We start from the raw sequence: 19,563 nt of genomic DNA, 5'->3' as shown, positions 1-19,563 counted from the left end.
CAAGCTGACCTCTAAGAAAACCTTAATACCCGAAGGTACAATAAGGACAATGGGTGTGAGCTCGCCAGGAGTGGTATATCAGACCTGCAGGACAACCTCAATGGCCGAAGAAGAGATAACCCGGCGCAGAGTGCCAATCGAGACCACGACCTACTCCACACAAAGTTAGAAAGTCTTAAGAGGATCATGCTCAGAATGGCTACACAGAAAGGCCACGAATCAGACACGGAAGATGAAGAAGTGGAGCCATGCCCTCCGCACATTGTGGAGGCCTCTCTACCACAGGGTTTTAAGATGTCAGCCATCTCGCCCTACGATGGCGGCTGGGACCCCACTGACCACCTGTCTAGGTTCAATAGATTAATGTCAGTGCACCGTGTCTTCGATGACACTCAATGTCATGTGTTCCCGATCACTCTAATCGGAGTGGCAAATAAATTGTTCAAGAAGAACCGACAAGGATCCATTCAATCATGGCATCAACTATCGTATGCCTTTCGAAGACTGTTCATAGGAGATCGGAAGGTGAGCTTCGAGGTTAATGCCTTGGCCAACGTAAAACAAGGGCCCTTCGAGACCCTCAAGGCACACATCAAACGCTTCAAGGAGGATGTGGCGAGAACCAAGAGAGTTGACGATGGCCAACAGTTAATGGCCTTGCAGTCTAGCATCCGTGCAGAGTCCCCGCTTTGGGACACTACAAGAAAAAATGCTTTTAATAAGACCAAAAATGTGTTATCAAAACATACCATAACACTTTTTGACATGTTAAGACCGACTATGTTATCGTAGGTCAGGGTACTTTACATAACACTTTACCATTGTTATACATATGTGTTATTATACTGTCAACGATAACACCCTTTCTGTGTTATTTTAATAAATAGATAAGTGTTTAATTATATTATTTATAGCCGATTATATAACACATTTCAATACTTATAAATTTGTGTTATACTACACTTTAGTATAACACATTTTTTGTGTTATCTAATGAAGTTTGCATAACAAAATTCTTTACTTATAAAAAGTGTTATTGCAATAGATGTTATAACACATTTTTCGTATTATTTTAATATTTAGATATGTTTAAATTCTCATTATATATTCATTTATATAACACTAATTTATTCTATTATATTTTTATTTTTTATTTATATAATTAAAATTAGCTTTCTAATATATACTAGCATCATCAAATGAACTTGATTTTCAAATAACAAAAAGTAAAAACATTCAACATTGTATTAACAATCCACAAATTAGTTTAAAACATTCAACACTGCCATCAACAACAAAATGTTCTTTAAGTATTCAAGTAGTCTTAAATATTCAACATATTGAAAAGTTACTACTTTCAGCACAAAATATTGAAGAGTTTAATTTTTTACATAATTACACGTCAAAATTTGAGTAGTTGCACACTCCTACAGTACTATTTGATAGGAAAAAAACATGAAATTGAAGAGGTAACAAACAATAGCCCTTTCCTAGTGCTAACAACAGAGCGAATGCTCAAGAAAATATTCAAAAACACGTGTGATGCCTATGCCGATTTAAGTAGTGTTGGACACCTTAATGTACTTTAGCAAAACTCAAATAATATTAGATGAATTCCAAATACAACCTTACTTAAACGTGTGCTTTCATTATGATGTCCTGTCATCTACTTGCTCCAGATTCTCTTTTCCCACTCTGTAGAAATCCAGCCTTTCTTCTTCCACTGGATGGGTATTGCTTGTTATGACAAGACAGTGAAGAGGAGCTCCAAAATGTATCAATTGAAGTTGTTTCATTGTACCAGCCACAACGATCTTCACTTCACTTCCAATTCTAGCAAAACCAACACACTCCGTGTCTTCATTGTAGACTGCAACACAACATAATACAACAACATTCAATGTTAAATTGATAAACTAAGTCTGATTTAGTTCTTTGAAATTCAAAGTTAAGACATGAGTGAGTCATAGAGTAATAGTAGTAGTTATCATTACCATATTCTACTTTTGCTTGCACAACTTCCAGGAGCTGCTCAATGGAAGTCTTTATTGTCATGTACCTAGGTGGTTCATACTGCTTCTTCCCTCTAAAATTAAACAAGAAATTGTCATTCCAAACAAACAAGAAATTGTCATTAGTTGGTCTTGCAATCCAAACAAAAAAAATTGGTGAAAAGTGCGTTCTTTTGATAATTCTTTGCAAAATGTCATTCCAAACAAGATGTCGAGCATTTTCGACGGCTGTGTTTGAAAAGGTTTTTTGTATAATAAAAAAATGGTCAATCACTTTCCAGGGAGGGTTCTTTCACATGAATATCTTTGATAACAAAAGTAAAAAGAAATGTTTGTGTTAATAAGAATCTCAGATTTTGCAACTCTTATCAAACTTTCAGAGAACCTTGTCTCACCTCACCTAATAAGCAGAGAGTATGTAGAACAAGATTCTGGTGGCTTTGAATTTTCTCATAGAAGCTGTCTGGTCTCCAGGTTTGAGCAAAGACTGGTATTGACACTGTCTCTCCATAACGGTAGAGATGCAACCCACAAATTCCAATGGCATTCATCACCGAAGCATTGTGTATTACTTTGAAAACAATACCCAATTTCTTTGCCCGAACAACAAGATCAGTGTGAGTTGTTGCTCTGAGTAGGAAATCCATATATAAACATGAGGAAGAATAGAGGGAAATTTAAGTAAATTGAACAAAGAATCGCATGTATATAAATGTAATATTTGGAAAGTAAGATTGAATAACGATCAGAGAAAAGTTTGAATCTGAAAACCTAATTAATCCAACTACAATAGGATAATTTAATCTCATTGACAAACTTGAGAAAAAAATTTTATAACTTTGTCTCAAATTAGTTTTTATCCAATCGAAAACTACTTGCCAAACATGACCAAAATCAATAAAAACGAACAATTACAATCTAAGGACTTTCAAAGGTCCTTGTGCAGCTAAGTAAGAATATTTACGATCACAATTATCTTCTTCTACATATCCATGGAATTCGAGATGGCCCAAATCAGCAATGCATATATACATACATGTAACATTCATCTAATGAGGAAGAAATGATATAATTTCTAATATAAACAAGAAAAAAAATCACAAAGAAAAGAAAAATAGAAAATTGAACGAACATACCCAAAAGGGTCGCCAACTACAAGGAAAGCCACATCAGAAACATGAGCAGCTGAGAGTATTTCATCAACTTCTTCCTCAACCATTTCTCTATCGACAAGAATCACTGGCCTTCCATAAAGTTTTTCCTAACCAATGAAAAAAGAAATTAATCAATAAAGTTGTTAGCTTTGGAAATTGGTGCAAAAGAAAGTAACCAAATTGAAGAGAAAGAGAAAGAAGTGTACCAGGGTAGAAAGGCCATCTGAAGAGATACCGAAAGAGAGAAGAGAAGTATAAGCTTCGATGTAGACCTTGTCGCATTGCTTCACCACCTCTAAGCCTCTAAGAGTTATGTCTCTCTCGTCACCAAATCCCAATCCCACTATGTACAACATCTCTCTCTCTCTCTTCTGCTAAAACCCTAGCTCGATTGCTCCACTTTGAAGCTAAGAGCTGAACTGCAATGAAATGCCACTAAAACCTTGTCGGTGCCAAAGAATTTAAAAAAAAAATCTTTATTCATGAGAATCTGCAGTTTGTTGTTTAAAAAATGGCTAAACAAAAACAATATTCATAAAATATAACTATGAGAATCTTATTCTGTCCTAGCCTGTTTCCTTTTCCATAAACACACAGACATATATATAAGGGCTGCATGCATTTAATCATGTCTTCTTCATTAAGTATATTTCTATAAATTCATAGCACTACACCAGTTCCTAATAGTCCAAACTAAAGAATTCAAAGTCTGTCACAAGTATATATTATCAACAAAAAAAAAAAATCCAATTTAAATTCAGTAGTTATCAAATGTTTTCACTTCATAATCATAGCTGCCACTAAAGCTGTGGAAGAGGCTCTTTGGTAAAGGTGTATATTATAGGTGTATATTATGACGTATAACCAAATTTAATATAAGTATTTAATATAAGTGGGCATATTAATATGAAAATACCAACAATCAAACATTATTGGACTTTGTTAATAATGATCTATGATCATTCTATCTCACTCTCAGAATTTTCTTTTTGATTTGGTGCAAGATTTAACAGATAAAGTGGGGCTTGGGTTAGGATCATAACATTATAATTGAGATCTTGAATATTGTATTCGCTGTTGTACTATATACAAAATCACTAAAAAGCTATGGATATTTTATATACAACATGTATGTATCTCATCACTACTGAATTTACACTATGGAAATTAATAAAAAAAAAGGTCCAATCTCCACCACTTTCCGATTTATTTTAACTATCAATTGAATTTAAATGACCATAGAAAATAGAGTAACAAAAGAGAACAAAAGAGAGAAGAAACAAATTTGTTAATTTCAGTAATAGGGTTGAAGCTATATAACTCTTTATGGCTGTTATGGTGTCCACAGAGGCAAATATTGAAGAAAAAGCAATTAGTTTTTCAAGAAAACTTTAATATTATTATGGTTGTGGCCCTTTGGAGTGGCAGATTAGTGGCCTTAACTTCAGCATTTTTTCTTTCAAACATATCCTTGCTGCTCCCCACCCTAACTCACTCTTTCCTATTTATTTTATTCAAAATAATTCAAAATCGAATCAGAATTCAAAAGAGCAAAGGTAGAAAAACTAATCCCAGAACTTAACCATCTTGAAATTCAGATTACAAAAACACTAGACATACAAGTGATCACTTTAAATCGCCAATCCTATTAATGTCTATATAGCTAGTACTTTTGGTCTAAATTTATTTTCTTCGTCTTCTTTTTATTTTTATGTACTGTCAAAACAAAAAAGGGAACTTGATCTTGCTAATATACATCTGCAACTTGAGGACACAGAACCATATTCAATCCATAATGCTTTAGAGGTGAGAGAAGTTGAATTAAAAAGTCTACAAGAAGTCCTAGATAGGCTTTGCTTTAGAAATAAATCATATGAGACAGGAGCTATGGAGTGGGGCTTGTTAAATAGAGTAAAAAATCACATGTCAATTATAACAAAGTGAAATGAGATATGGAAGAGTGAGTAAAGAGCATCAAAATTCTACTATGCTAATACCATTAAAAACCAAACACACAAAACATTGTCTCTAAGAGAAACACATAAAACACTGTCTCTAAGAATCATTATTAATTATTCATTTAATTTTATTTCTGATTAAAAAAATACAAAACATAGGGAATTTATAGATAATTATTAATATATATATATGATGAATTTTCTAAGAATATAGTCACTGGTCTGGTCTTATAGCAATGATATATAAAGTAATCCATGGTCAAAATTTAATGAACAAGTTAAATCTGATTATTATTTTGCTGATAAATTGAACCAGTGACTAATACAATTTAAAGAAGTACACATATATACTAAAATGATATAGTCCCATCATTTTTTATGACTTTGCAGTCAAAAATAAGAAGTTGAATTCAACTGGGGGGTCAGAAACTCAGAACTTGGTAGATTAACTAAAGACCAAAATAAAACAAAACTCATCAACTATTATATTATTGACCAGCTATAATAATATGAGTTTGAACGATTCACGGACTCCCCTGTTTGGTCCATATTCATTTATCAATATTTCATGTGGAAAAGAAGAAATAGATGATATTTAATATGATTGGAAAAACATGGTTAAGGTTGCTTTAGTGATGAGAATTGTTCAGAATCTGTACAAAGGTATCTCACTGCATGCATCACTCTATTATACTTGGATTTTCTACATGCATAGCAATCTTTCATTCATGAATACATGCATGATGGATGGTTCTTATTTTCTATACAAACTTCAAATAATGTATGACATATATAATGATATGTATATTCAACATGACAGTGCTTCTATGCAAGGCATATACTAGTCATAAGTGTACTTACTTCTCATGGAATATGAGAATTTCTTACAAGACTTCCATGATCCAAGATTCGTGGAAATTGAACCTACAAAAACCAAACACATCAAAGTTAAATCAAGAGATAAAATAAACCTAATATCCCAAAACTCAAAGGTAATGTGAAATAATAGATAAAAGTGGAAGAGCCAAAACAACAAACATTATGAAGACAAAATATATACACAAATCTTAGATTTACAATTTTTTTTATATTTGAAATAGAGGGGGATCCATAACAAGAGCAAAAAATACATCCAAGTACAATATCTGTGAATGTAATGAATTAGCATGAGCTTTTTTTTGTACCTTCAATACAGGACCAGAGTAAGAGAACAGTATAACCAGCCTAAAAAAATTCAGAGCTCCACAAATATACAATATATAAAGTCACTTTAAATAAATTCCATAATCTTTAATATTGTCTTAGTTTGGATAAAGTTCAAGCAAGTTTATTTATTCTCCAGAGCCACAAACAGAGAAAAACTAGGTGTTTTATATAGGAGCATTAATTTAAAGATCCAATCCTAATAATACATCAAATTATAACATAGACAGAGTATCCTTAGAACACTTGAAACTATTTGCTAACTAACTTATGGTTTGGTTTTACAATTCTCAACCGAACTTGCTTATTCCCACCATCATAATTAGGATGCAAGTTAATGATATAGCAACTAAAAAAACAATAACCTTTTCAAGCAAAAGTTTGTGCAACCTGTTTGACTTTGCTATCAAGGTACTCAGTGCATTAAGTACTTCAAACTACGGTTACATATTGAAAGATTAAAAATTTAAATATAAATGTAAACATAAATGTAAAAGGGATTAAATAGACCTTGTTAAACTAATATTCTAGAGGCAAACACAAGTGCAAAACAAAGAAACAAACCTAAGCAAAAGAAAAGACACAATAATAATTATTAGATATCAATTTATAACCCAGCTATTCGATAGTCGATTACAAACTAAAATGACATTTTGTTAATAAAATAATCAAGAAAAACTATGTGCAATATTAAAGTAAAAAAATATGTATGTAACTTGAAAACAGAAATATCAACACACTTAAAAGGTAAAATATTAATTGTTTCCCTCACCAATAAAAACTCAGGAGCCATGCAGGTGGTGGGACTGAGGTACACGCAACACACACAATAGACTGGGAATCACTAGTAAAAAAATATATTATACTTTCTTGAACAAAAGAAAAGCCTATATATGATGCAAAAACATACTATACTCAAACTAAGATATGGACATATGAATATTGATGTTCAAATTTGTTTACAAGACTATACGATGCACAAATAGAGATACCAGAGTGATAAATACACAAGGTGAGGAAACTAAAACAACTAAAATAATGTTCATTCTAAACATGCTAGCTTCTTCCATTCTTTTAAGGATGTAAAATTTGAGAGACCTAAAAAGCAAGGTTAATGCATGCGTTAATTTAGATATATGTGGTCAAAAGGTTAAAAAAAAAAAGTTCAATATGTCATATAATTAGACAAACAAAAATACGTTAAGTTATAAAATGCATTCAACATGTTATTTCATAAAGAGTCATTGTACACATAGTCAAAATATTTTGTATAGCATGATCAGGTGCCAAGTCAGGTGCCAAGTCTTGCACATTATTTCGTCTAAAAGCAAGAAAGTCATAATAAGGTATGAGCATTGAAAAAAGAGAAGACTTTGTTATAAAATTATGTGGTTCATCTTTATAATGCATGAAATATAATCAAGAATAATGCATCAATGACACAAGTATAAATCAATAAATAGATGCAATTTGTGGTTCATTCATTCATGAAAGATTAATTCATAAGAAAGTTCCATTAGAATATTTGTATTAAAAGTAGTCATCTTTAGTAGCTATACTAGAAATGGTAACTTATTAGGACAATAATAAAAGATAATGGTGGTGTTAAAGCAAGATTACACAGTGCGCAACTCCCATGCTTACACATATATATGTTATATATTATGTGTTTCAAAATGGCTAATTGTACAACTACAAATAAGAATGAAGAATGAAAACAAAAGAATATTGATTTTAACTCAGACTTTTCCTCAAACAGATGGTATGCATAAAAACTTTGAGTATACTATAATGACTTAATAATAAGAAATATGTGTTCATGTATATATGTGTGAGAGAGAAACAGGGGGATAATGATAGAGAAGTTAAGCAAAATTTACTTGCAATACTAATCCAACCACAATAGTAATAAAATTATTGAGATTAGCTTATGGAACATAGTAACAATAAAAATGAGATAATAATTATCATAATATTGTACAAATTAAAGGCACCAAAATCACATTTTCGTGAGTCAAATTTTGTGATCAATATATGCAAGGGATAGTGAAATAAAGAATTTGATCACTTGATTGTAGAGTGCAAAACAATAAAATAACAGATCTCATAAATTACTATAAAGTAAAAAACAGTTTAGAATCACAAAAGAATACAAGATTTTGATCACTAGTGGAAAAGCTCTTGGTCACAACAAACCAAGTATTAATGATACAATAAGAAATATTACTAACTATCCCTAATGAAAACAGAACATAGAAATTTCAAGGTAAAACCAAATCAATTAACAGAAAAACCCACATACAAATATCCAAAATAAAACAAAAGCTACAACAAAAGAGCTCCATACCGTTTCCTTCAAGGTCTCTAGGGGTTCACTCCATTTGGAGCCAAAACATGGGGAAAAGTGGCGTAAGAGGGAAGTCGAGTGGACTTCACTCCTTCAATTTGACTGCACAGAGCAAGATACGAGAACCATTTAAACAAAAAGAAATAAATAATTCATTTGCCACTTATTTTTTTATAGATATTTTAGGTATTTTAGTATTTTTATCTATTATAATACTTTTGCAATACTGTTATACTTATGTGTTGCAAAAAGGGATTTTTGGTGTAGTGGGATGACCTCCAGCAGAGGGGTACTAGCGGCTCAATGACTTCATTCGCTGAGCACAAGAGTATATCAGTTGGGAGGATCTTAGATTGGAGCGTTCAGAGGACCTGTGACCTTCCCCACTCTAACCGCACCTAGCCATGTGGCTTCGGGGATCCAGTATTCCTCTTACGATTCTATCCAACCAGGTATGGGAGGGGTCGAGCCCAGCCTGAACGTCCTACCCACAGGTTTTAGTGACGTGTCAACTCCTGGATTCAGAGTGGCCCCAACAGAATACGGAGCAGCACCCACTGTATACAGTGCTTTTCAATCTGCATGCATTGGTAGAGTTGCTGCTTCGTCCCAGTCTGCATCACCCAATCGAACCCTAGGAAGTTGTAGTCATGGAGGCAAGGGCAAAGGCCGGAAGCCGAAGGGAAATGTGAGTGCACAGGCTGAGTGTAACGACCCAAATTTGCTAATAAGGCTTATGGCCTTGATTAGTGTGCCTGGAGGGTAATAAGTGAATTATTGTTATAATATGTGAACTTATGTGAATATGTGATAGAGATGCATGTTTAGCTGAATTAAACATGCATGTGGGCCCCGTTTGGGTATTAGGGGTATGTTTGTGATTTTATCCCGTTGAGGGCATAAATGTGATATGTTTGTGATATATCTGTGTAGCACGACCCGAGACAGTCCTAGGAAGCTGTTAGTCAAAAAGTCAAAATGGGGTTGAGAACCCAACCCAGGGCGGGTCGAGGGGTATTACGGGTATCAGATGTTTTATGGGGTGATCGGGTTATGGAAATAAATATTTGGTGATATATTCGAGGTTAGAATGTTTAGGAGGGAATATGGGGGAAATTTACCATTTTGCCCTCGGGGATGTTTTTGGTACCCCGAGCCTTGGGGTAACCTTAAAGCTTAAGTTAAATAACACAAAGCCTAGGAAGTCTTTAGAAACTCAGAAACCGACTCTTTCTTTCCCTCTCTCTTGAAGTTGTCTTCTCTTCACTCTCTCCATTTTTTTTCTCTAAGGCATATCAAAGGAAATCTTGGTGAAACTAACTAGAAGCTAAGGAATTGGGCTGGTAGTCTTGAGGAATTAAAGCTTGGAACCTAGAGGATCAACACAGAATCATAATTCAGCAAGGGTAAGCTTCAAATTATAAGTATTTTGCTTGAATTCTTGCTGGTTTTCTTAGGATGTGCATTGTTTGGATTCAAAGATTGGTTTTGATTCCTTAATGGGTGTAGGAATTGGTTTTTGAGTTTGTTGGTATGTTTAGGTTGCTTAAGTGTGAATTTTGGGTTTAAGTGTTGGGTTGAGGTGATTTTGGAAGTGTTGGCTCGAAGGAAATGCAGGGAAAAATGGTGTTTTTCTGGGTTTGGAGGCGAGGACTGCGGCCCTAGGAGGGGCATACCGCGGTCTGTGTGCACGCAAGGCCTGGGGAGGCCACTGACCTTGGGACACACCGCGGTGCTTGGCCAAGCATGCCACGGCCCGTGTGTGTTTCCAAGGAGCTGTTAGCCTCTGTTTTGAGGCTAGCCGCGGCCCTAGCCCATGGTGCAGGGTGACTTGTGGGTTTTGACTTGGGAACCTAATTGCTAAGGCTCGGGATGGAGTTTATCACCTGGATTGATAGAATTCAAGGTCCCGGAGATTAGAATTATGGCTCGAAGCTATTTAGTGGATTAGAACTTGATGGATGAAATTCTTAATGCGTTTCAATGGGTTTCGACGAGGCTCAAACTAGGGAACTGTGCTCGGGACATTGGTGCTTAGAAAGCTCAAGACACAGGTAAGAAAACTAATGTTCCCATAGAGATTGTGTTGCAGGGCTCGGCCCTATATGATTGTGTTGCAGGGCCCGAACCTATATGACTGTGTTGCGGGGCATGGTCCTTTGACTGAATTTATGTGTGTTTTAATATATGTTTAGTATATTATGTGTATATAATAATGATGGAACGGTGATGGCCGGGAACGGCGAAGGCCTGGAATGGCGAAGGCCGAGAACGATAAGGGGCTGGGTGCAGCGTTTAGCACGCAGAGTGCGAGTTGCCAGGGTGAGACCCCAAGGGATACCTGGGATAACCTTACGGTTTAGACCGTGAACCCAGGGCCTGGTAAAGCGCCTGGGACGGCATGGCCATACTTGTATGACCTGGTGTTGGCTTGATTTTATATTAAGTGTTTGATATGCATTTATTATCTGCTTGTGAGGGTTTTCTAGCTGGGCTTCAGCTCACAGGTGCTCTATGGTGCAGGTAAAGGCAAAGGGAGAGTTGATCAACCTTGAGTATGGCAAGCAGGACGAGCGGCGCGTACATGTCCGGTCTGTCTGGCTGCCACGGCCAGGGGTGTTTTTGGGAAATGTTTGTACAAAACCTGAATTGTGTCGTTTAGTCGACTCTAATTATATTTTGAGTTGTAAATATTTCCAAACAATGTTTTTGGGATCCCAAATGCTAAATGTTTTATAAATTTTCAATGAAAGGTTTATTCTCAAGTTTATGACTCTGGTTATGATTTAATTACACTTTTGTCTGAAACCTTAATTTGCGAGTAATTGCACATTTTTAAACTCACTGAGTAACGGCTCTAAAGGCAGTAGGGCGTTACAACTTGGTATCAAAGCGAGCCATGGTTTATGGTTTCTGGAGAATGACTGAACATGTACGCTCGTTGTCAGTGGCAAGCTCGACTCAGGGTTGGTTGGTATGATTGATTATTATGTTGGAATACGTGCTTAGATGCCCTGTTTGCTTTCTTATTTGATATAGAGCATGATCAATGATTTAATGTATGCATGATGTTAGGGCATGGCCCACTGTGTGCTATATGTTATTTGAGTGTTATGTGGATTGTTACTTGTGGTTGACTAATGTGATTGGGAGGTGGTCTGGATGTTGTTATCATGCCTGATGAGCGATGTCATTGATTGCAGGCATATTTGTTGAGATTCCTCGTCAATCATCTAGACTCCGCGGCAATCGGGCCGAGGATGATAACCAGGGTCAGGACCCTCCACCTGCCCCATAGAGTTGTCAACAGATGTTTGCTAAAATGGAAGCAAGACTGAAATGAACAGAGGAAGAACTTCGCCAGCTGAGCTAGCAGGCCCCTCCACAGGTTACAGGGCTGCCGATTCAGCAGGTTATGGCGCCAGCGCCAGTCCAACCTGTTGTGGAGAATAAGTGGGAACCTTTATATGAGCGGTTCAGAAAACAACATCCTCCCACCTTTCAGGGTGGACCAAACCCACTGCGGGCAGAGTAGTGGATGAATATGATCTCCTCCATTCTTGATTTTATGATGGTTGAAGGGAACGAGAGGGTATCTTGTGCAAGCTACATGTTCGGAGAAGATGCCCACATCTGGTGGGATGTAGTTGTTCAGAGGAGGAATGTGACAATTATGACCTGGGAAGAGTTCAGGAACATTTTCAACGAGAAGTATTACAGTGTGGCAGTCTGAGCTGCGAAGGTTGATGAGTTTATCAACCTGACTCAGAACCGGTTGACCGTGACAGAGTATGCCCTGAAATTTGATCGTTTGGCAAAGTTTGCGCCAGATCTAGTGCAGATGGATGTAGCAGGAAGAGACAGGTTCATACGGGAATTGAATGTTATGATCGCCCGTGATTTGAAGATCACCCTGGATCCAGAGACTACCACCTACGCTTAGGTTGTGGACAAGGCCCTTACAACTGAGGGGGCCGAGGACCAGATTTGGAGAGAGAGCACTATTAGGCGCGATGCCAGGAGGGCAGTGCCTCTTCTTGTTGGATCCAGCCGGGGTGGTGGCTCCGGTGAGCAGAAGAGGAAGGCCCAGATTCCTTTGTTCCTCCCAGTTCTGATAGGAGGGCATGGGGTGGTCTTAGTGGCCGTTAGGGCAGAAGTGACAACTGGAGGAGTTTCCCAGTGTGTCCTCGGTCCAGACGACAACATTAGGGTGAGTGCAGGATTAGGGCTTGCTTTATTTGTGGGAGTGCCAATCATTTGAAGAAGGACTGCCCACAAGCCAGGAAGGAGGAGCCGAAGCAGGGCGACAGTCTCGCTCTTGCCAGGGTGTTCACTTTGACTCAGACTGAGGCGAAGGCTAGCCCCTCAGTTCTGTCAGGTCAAATCTCTAGTGCTGGTTCTTCTTATACTGCATTGTTTGATTCGGGGGCTACCCATTCATTTGTGTCTGCTAAAGTGATAGATTCTCTGTGTAGACCTAGTGTTCTGTATGCTAGGGGTTTTCAAACTTTATTGCCCACTGGGGAACTGGTAGTCTCTAAGAGATGGATTAGAGCTTTACCAGTAGAGGTAGATGGTAGGGAATTTTTTGTTGATCTGATTGAGCTTGCGATGGATGACTTCGATACGATCCTAGGGATGGATTGGCTATCAAAGTATGGGGCGACAATTGACTGCAAGCATAGGATGGTGACTTTTGAACCAGAAGGGGAGGTAACCTTTGTATTTGTGGGAACAGTTAGTGGACCGCGGGTGCCTATGATTTCAGCATTAAAGGCTAGAGACTTGATGCAGGGAGGTTCCATAGGATTCCTACCGAGTGTTGTGGATATCTCTAAGGTTGTCTCGGTTGGACTGGGGGAGACCAGATTGGTATGCGAATTTCTAGATTTATTTCCAACAGATCTGCCAGGGTTGCCACCGCGACGGAAAATTGATTTTGTTATAGAATTGGTACCAGGAGCGGAGCCAGTATCTAGGACACCTTACAGAATGGCTCTGGCTGAATTGAAGGAGTTAAAGATTCAGTTGTAGGAGTTACTAGATTTGGTGTTCATCAGACCGAGTTTCTCGCCATGTGGTGCTCTAGTGTTGTTTGTTAAGAAGAAGGATGGATCTCTCAGGATGTGTATTGACTATAGGGAGCTGAACAAGTTGACTATCAAGAATAAGTACCCACTGCCTAGAATTGATGATTTGTTTGACCAGCTACACAGAAAGATAGTGTTTTCTAATATAGATCTCTGGTCAGGTTACCATGAGTTATGGATCAAAGAGGAGGACATACCAAAGACCGCTTTGCACACGAGGTATGGACACTATGAATTCCTGGTTATGTCCTTTGGATTAACCAATGCCCCAGCAGCTTTTACGGACATGATGAATAGGGTTTTCAAGGATTATTTAGACAAGTTCATGATTATGTTCATCGATGATATTCTGGTGTACTCACAGTCAGAGACAGAGCACGAGCAACATCTACGTTTGGTATTGCAGCGGTTAAGAGAGCATAAGTTATATGCTAAGTTCAACAAGTGCGAGTTCTAGTTACCACAAGTTACATTTATGGGCCATATCGTCAGTAAGGACGGGATTTTGGTTGACCTAAATAAGATTGAGGCAGTGAGAGACTGGCCAAGACCGAACAGTGTTTCTGAAGTGAGGATGTAACACCCTAAACTCCAGGGACCGTTATGGTGTGCCTTATAAACAGTGCTAAACTCGCTAATCGAGTCATTTGGCCAAAATCGTGTAACTAAGTATTATTAGCGGTTTAGGAATTTAAATTTTTTGGTTAAGATGTAACGTTTCACTAGAACGTTTACTGTATACATTGGGATCCCAAAAATACAATTTAAAGGTTTATTACAACAAAATATTTACAACTAGCCGATCTAAGCGGCAAAACAGGGTTTAACCCTAGTTCCTCTTCAAACCCTTGGCCGTGGTGGTCGAGCAGCTGCATTTGTACACAACGCCACCTAAGCTCTCCAACTCAAGGATGGTCCAGCTTTCTTTTGCCTTTACCTGCACCACATAGCACTCGTGAGCCGAAGCCCAGCAAGAAAACTCAATATGCTCATGAACAGTAATAACATGTCATCGAATCATAAGGCACACGCCTAGCAAATACAAACCTATTCAGCAGGCAAATGAATTCACGTAATGATGAATATACAACATCAACCGATGATCATAATAATCATACCGGGCTTTTAGCCCTAAATAGAATAGTGACAGTTGTAATAGTCACTAAAGTGGGTTCCGTTCCCAATACCCACGTGACGATAGGGTCACTGGGGCTTTTAGATAAGTGATCATTTCACTAGCTTAAACAGGATAGGTATCTGGTGAAATAGTCACCAACATAAACCTATCGAGTAGATAAGTGATCCTTTCACTAGCTTAAACAAGATAGATATCTGGTGAAATAGTCACCAACATAAACCTATCGAGTAGATGAGTGATCCTTTCACTAGCTTAAACAGGATAGGTGCATGATGACTAGTCACCAACATAACCTACCTCATGACCATAGAGTCATAACCATGAGACTCCGCTCCCTAGCCATGTGACAAGCTGTCACCTAGGCCTTAGGCCCTTACTTTGAGTAACTAACCTAGACTAGTGAAGCGCTTATAAGTTTCATCGACCTTAGGGTCGGTCCAGCATTAATACCCCATATGAGTCATTCAATGTTGATATCGATTAGATCTAATCTTTTAATTGGCCCTGCATTCATGACGCTATGCCGTTCTCGGCTGTTAGGCCTGTGATACTCGACCAGTGCCTACCCTGACTAGTCAGTGCCATACACAAGTAAGCAATGCCACCAAACATATATCATATGTCAAATATCCGAATACAAGGCATTCAGCATGCTTACTCAATAATTACTAGCGCAATTAGGATCATGCATAAATACAGAGGCTTAAGCTCTGAACAATCTCATATTCAATAATCATGGCATGCCCTATTCACATGTTTCTCGTGCACCACATGCATCACATTTAATCACTTGACATGCCTCAACAATAACCATGCATGTCACATTTAAACATCCAACATGCATTAAGAATAACCATGCATGTCATATATAAACATCTAACATGCATCAAGAATAACCGTGCATGTCATATATATAGGGTCCAGTTTTCTTACCTTTGGTCCAAGCACAGGTTACCAATAAACAAGCCACAAGCACGATCCTTAATCCAAGCCTCTAGTGATAACCTAGTCACAACCATAAATGGTGATCCAATGAGTTCAAGTTCTAAAACCAATCCCGGAACCAAGACCTAGCCTCTGAGACATCACATCCCACTAAACGGGGTATTAGGAATGATCGCGAGGCCTAAGGTTTGAGTTCCCATGACTAAAAACCCACTTTGGTCTCTTTTCCTCTTTTGAGCCGCGGCCCCAACCATTAGAGCCGCAGCCCCACTCAAGTCAGGCCCAAAAACTCTTTTGTGACAGCAATTAGAGCCGTAGCTCTACCCAATAGAGCCGCAGCTCAAATAGCCCATCAGCCCCAAACCACCAGCTTCTTCAAGCTTGAGCCACAGCACCCAAGAATAGAGTCGCAGCTCAACCTTGAACCCAGCCAAAAAAACTCCATTTTTTCATCTAAAAACCTTTCAAAAACATATCCAAACATCTCCAAACTCAAAAATCAAAGTTCCCAAACATCCCCATGATCCAATACCCATAAAACCCAAGCTTAAAATCTAACAAAAAATCATCAAAATACAAAGTCCAATTCAAGCTTAAGAACTTTAAAACTTAGAACTTAAAACTTGAATTGCCTCTGATTGAGTTGTTTCCAACTAAATCCTTCAGCTAATAAGCTTCTAATATTCCCTAGGATCGCTATGCCTTGATCCTCGCTTGAATCCGAGTCCTAGAACTCAAGTTACCTTCAAAAATACGATCGGGAGACGAAAATGGAACTTAGAGGGAGAGAGAACGTACAGAACGTTCTTTTTATTTCTTTAAAAGGTTACTTCAAGCTTAAGTAGCCTTAAACAAATCCTAATGCTCGAGGTCCCGAAAACACTCCCGGGGACAAAATAGTCAAAACCTCCATAATTTTTCCCTGATCTTACTAACTCCCAATTTATCACCAAATATTAATTCTCATTACCCAATAACCCGGTAATGCTCTAAATACCCCTTGACTCACTCCGAGTTAAGAATAAATCTCGTTGTGACTTTCCCACTAGCTTACCTCCTAGGATCGTCTCGTGCTGGGTAACCCTGGCATAACCAAATAATAATAAAGCACCACACACATATCACATATATGCCAAATATGCCCGATATGGCCAAAATATGAAAATCACCCAATTACTCAAAAATGAGTTCACATGCATATTTAATACACCTAAACATGCATATTATCATTTAATGACACAATAAATCAATTATGGCCCTCCCGGCCTCCTAATCAAGGTCTTAACCCTTATTAGGAAATTTGGGGCATTACAGAGGAGTTTTCTAGGATTGGCAGGGTATTACTGGAGGTTTGTTGAGGGGTTTTCCAGAATAGCTACGCCATTGACAGAATTGACGAAGAAGAAGACAAAGTATGTTTGGACAGTCCAATGTGAGAACAGTTTTGAAGAGTTGAAGAGGCAGTTGATCACAGAGGCAGTTGATCACAGAGGCAGTTGATCACAGCACCAGTGTTGAGTTTGTCGATAGATAATGAGAATTTTGTGGTTTATTGTGATGCTTCCAGACAGGGTTTGGGGTGTGTATTGATGCAAGCTGGGAAGGTGATAGCCTACGCATCGAGACAGTTAAAGTAGTATGAGCAGAGATATCCCATGCATGATCTAGAATTGGCAGCGGTGGTGTTCGCACTTAAGATTTGGAGACATTATTTATATGGTGAGAAGTGTGAGATATACACTGATCATAAGAGTTTGAAGTATTTCTTCACTCAGAAGGATCTGAATATGCACCAGAGACGGTGGTTGGAGTTGGTTAAGGATTACGATTGTGACATCCTATACCATCCTAGAAAGGCTAATGCAGTTGCTAATGCATTGAGTCGAAAGGGCCCAGGACAGCTGTTTAGTTCGAGACTGATATCCAATAAGCTAGCAGAGGAGATGACTAGAGCGGGTATAGAGTTGGTGGTTGGTCGGTTAGCCAACATCACTCTTCAGTCTACGCTCCTTGAGAGGATCAAGGAGGCACAGGGGAATGATTCCCAGTTGAGGGGTTATAGGGAGAACGTCTTGGTCAGAGCAGCTAAGGACTTTTCTCTTTCAGAGATGGGGTTACTGAAGTATAAGGGTCGGATCTGTGTTCTGATGGATGCAGATATCTGGCGAGAGATTCTGGATGAACTGCATACCACTCCCTATTCCTTACATCCATGTACGACGAAGATGTACCAAGATCTGAGAGCTTTGTACTGGTGGTCAGGCATGAAGAGGGATGTGGTGGATTATGTGGCTAAGTGTTTAACTTGTCAGCAGGTCAAGGCTGAACATTAGAGGCCAGTAAGGTTGCTGCAGCCTCTAGGGATTCTAGAGTGGAAGTGGGAAGATGTCGCCATGGACTTCGTAGTTGGATTGCCAAAGATCGTGGGACAACATGATTCAGTGTGGGTGATTGTGGATAGGTACACCAAGTCCGCCCACATTTTACCAGTTAGGATGACTTATACTGCGGAGCAGTATGCTGAGCTATATGTGAAGGAGATTGTTCGACTGCATGGGGCACCAAGGTCGATAGTATCTGACAGGGACCCCACCTTCACTTCCAAGTTCTGGGAAAGTCTGCAGAAGGCTATGGGCACACAGTTACAGTTTAGTACCGCTTATCATCCTCAAATAGATGGACAGACTAAGAGGACGATTTAGATACTAGAGGACATGCTACGAGCCTGTGTGCTTGATTTTGGGGGATCTTGGAGTAAGTATCTTCCTTTGATTAAGTTCTCGTACAACAACAGTTATCAGGCGACTATCGAAGTGGCTCCGTATGAGATGCTTTATGAGAGGAAGTGCAGATCACCTATCCATTGGGATGAGACAGGTGAGAGGAGGTATTTAGGACCTGAGATGGTTCAGAGGACCAATGAGGCAGTTGAGAAGATTAGAGCTCGAATGCTCGCCTCCCAGAGTCGCCAAAAGAGTTATTCAGATCTGAAACGCAAGAGTGTGGAGTTCCAGGTTGGTGACCATGTATTTCTTAGGGTTTCGCCCATGAAGGGAGTGAGACAGTTTGGTGTTCGGGGCAAGCTGAGCCCTAGGTTTGTTGGCCCCTTTGTGATTCTGGAATGGGTTGGAGAGGTAGCTTATAGATTGGCAATGCCTCTAGCCTTATCAGGGATCCATGACGTGTTTCACGTGTCCATGCTCCAGAAGTATGTGTTAGATTCGACGCACGTTCTGAGTTATGAGAATTTGGAGCTGGATCAAGATTTGTCTTATGAGGAGAAACCAGTTCAGATTCTCGACCGGAAGGACAAATTCTTGCAGAGCAAGAACATCGTCTTAGTGAAAGTGTTGTAGAGGAACAGCAAGGTTGAGGAGGCGACTTGGGAATTAGAATCAGAGATGCAGGAGCGGTATCCTGAGTTATTCAAGTAATTTCGAGGATGAAATTTCTGTAAGGAGGGGATAGCTGTAATGACCCAAATTTGCCAATAAGGCTTATGGCCTTGATTAGTGTGCCTGGAGGGAAATAAGTGAATTATTGTTATAATATGTGAACTTATGTGAATATGTGATAGAGATGCATGTTTAACTGAATTAAACATGCATGTGGGCCCCGTTTGGATATTAGGGGTATGTTTGTGATTTTAGCCCATTGAGGGCATAAATGTGATATGTTTGTGATATATCTGTGTAGCATGACCTGAGATAGTCCTA

At 38.5% G+C, this 19,563-nt stretch overlaps 1 protein-coding gene and 1 long non-coding RNA gene across 2 annotated transcripts; both read right to left on the bottom strand.

Moving 5' to 3' along the window:
- Positions 1–1,649: 1,649 nt before the first annotated feature.
- LOC133815117 (probable diphthine methyl ester synthase) lies at positions 1,650–4,269 on the bottom strand. The gene is made up of 6 exons (XM_062247996.1): positions 3,373–4,269; positions 3,149–3,273; positions 2,408–2,642; positions 2,309–2,316; positions 1,995–2,086; positions 1,650–1,870 (listed from the first exon to the last, which is right to left on the bottom strand). The coding sequence occupies exons 1-6, from the start codon at positions 3,520–3,522 to the stop codon at positions 1,650–1,652; spliced, it is 831 nt and encodes a 276-aa protein (XP_062103980.1). The 5' UTR covers positions 3,523–4,269.
- Positions 4,270–4,454: 185 nt separating this feature from the next.
- On the bottom strand, positions 4,455–8,808 carry LOC133816506 (uncharacterized). The gene is made up of 3 exons (XR_009885292.1): positions 8,675–8,808; positions 5,986–6,048; positions 4,455–4,667 (listed from the first exon to the last, which is right to left on the bottom strand). It is a non-coding gene; the product is annotated as an uncharacterized LOC133816506 (long non-coding RNA).
- Between the last annotated feature and the right edge of the window lie 10,755 nt (positions 8,809–19,563).

This window comes from Humulus lupulus, chromosome 2 (assembly GCF_963169125.1).
Source record: "Humulus lupulus chromosome 2, drHumLupu1.1, whole genome shotgun sequence".
NCBI classification, from domain to species: Eukaryota; Viridiplantae; Streptophyta; class Magnoliopsida; order Rosales; family Cannabaceae; genus Humulus; species Humulus lupulus.
The sequence above is the reverse complement of the archived record's forward strand: the minus strand, read 5'-3'. Positions and strand labels throughout refer to the sequence as shown.